The following is a 958-nucleotide window of genomic DNA, read 5'->3' as shown; positions in this document are numbered from 1 at the left end:
ATCCATAATAAACCCCAGGAAGACTAACTGATGCCTTGGCAGCAGCTCATGGGAATCCATAATAAACCCCAGGAAGACTAGCTGATGCCTTGGCAGCAGCTCATGGGAATCCATAATAACTACAAATACAAATGTACTGAAACTAAGAGGCCAGAGAGAAGGGGAACGGCTCCTCAATTAGACATTTGGCAAAAAGAAAACAAGTTGTCGAACATCTCTCATGAAAAACATTTAACAGCGAGTAAATTAACATGTTTTCTTACAGCTCGTTGTGAGGTGGTAAGCCGTGTGGTACAATAATTATTGTCCTTCAGTTCAATGCTATTGGATAATGGACCTTTAGAACTGTAATAATGCTTGAGAACTTTAGAACCAGTTTTAAGAAAACAGTATAATTCCATATGATTGATGATGCAACAATACAGTTCCTAACCCAGAGATATACTGTYTAGACATTTAGGAATAGCTGGAGATGAGAAATGTGATGAAATAATGTGTCATTAGGATGTTTGAAGCGTTTGGTTCTCTGTAAGAAAATGTGATCTAGATGATGTCATCTCTGCTGGCGTCACCATGGTGACTGCTGTTTGTGTTGGTTTCTAATCAGGGAGATAGAGAACAGGATCGAGGCCGACCATCCAGTGGTGAGTTCTGTCTGTCATTCTGTCCAGCGTCGTGTATCTATCTGTCTCGTAGTCCACAGCCCAACTTCCTGTCTCTGTCTGTCATTCTGTCCAGCGTCGTGTATCTATCTGTCTCGTAGTCCACAGCCCAACTTCCTGTCTCTGTCAGTCAGTCTTCTCCAGTCTCTATTTTTTCACCATGGCTTGGATTATTGTGAATGTGGTTAATAAATAAACAACCTAATTTCTTATAGTTTTTTGTTTCGAGTTTTACGCCGCCTTTCGAAAGAGAAATTGGCCCGTTATTATCCCAATGAGAAATGACGTTTTTTTCG

General features: G+C 40.6%; 1 protein-coding gene across 1 annotated transcript in view; it reads left to right on the top strand.

The window, feature by feature from the left end:
• LOC112075253 (calpain-3) overlaps positions 1-958 on the top strand; it is a gene marked incomplete at its 5' end in the record, with an annotated part of 29,711 nt that overhangs the window by 8,776 nt on the left and 19,977 nt on the right. The window contains 1 exon segment of the mRNA XM_070440834.1: positions 608-846. Coding sequence (XP_070296935.1) covers positions 608-846 — 239 coding nt within the window.

The sequence above is a fragment of the Salvelinus sp. IW2-2015 genome, unplaced genomic scaffold (assembly GCF_002910315.2).
Source record: "Salvelinus sp. IW2-2015 unplaced genomic scaffold, ASM291031v2 Un_scaffold3046, whole genome shotgun sequence".
NCBI classification, from domain to species: domain Eukaryota; kingdom Metazoa; phylum Chordata; class Actinopteri; order Salmoniformes; family Salmonidae; genus Salvelinus; species Salvelinus sp. IW2-2015.
Note: the sequence above shows the minus strand (reverse complement) of the source record. Positions and strands in the feature narration are given on the sequence as shown.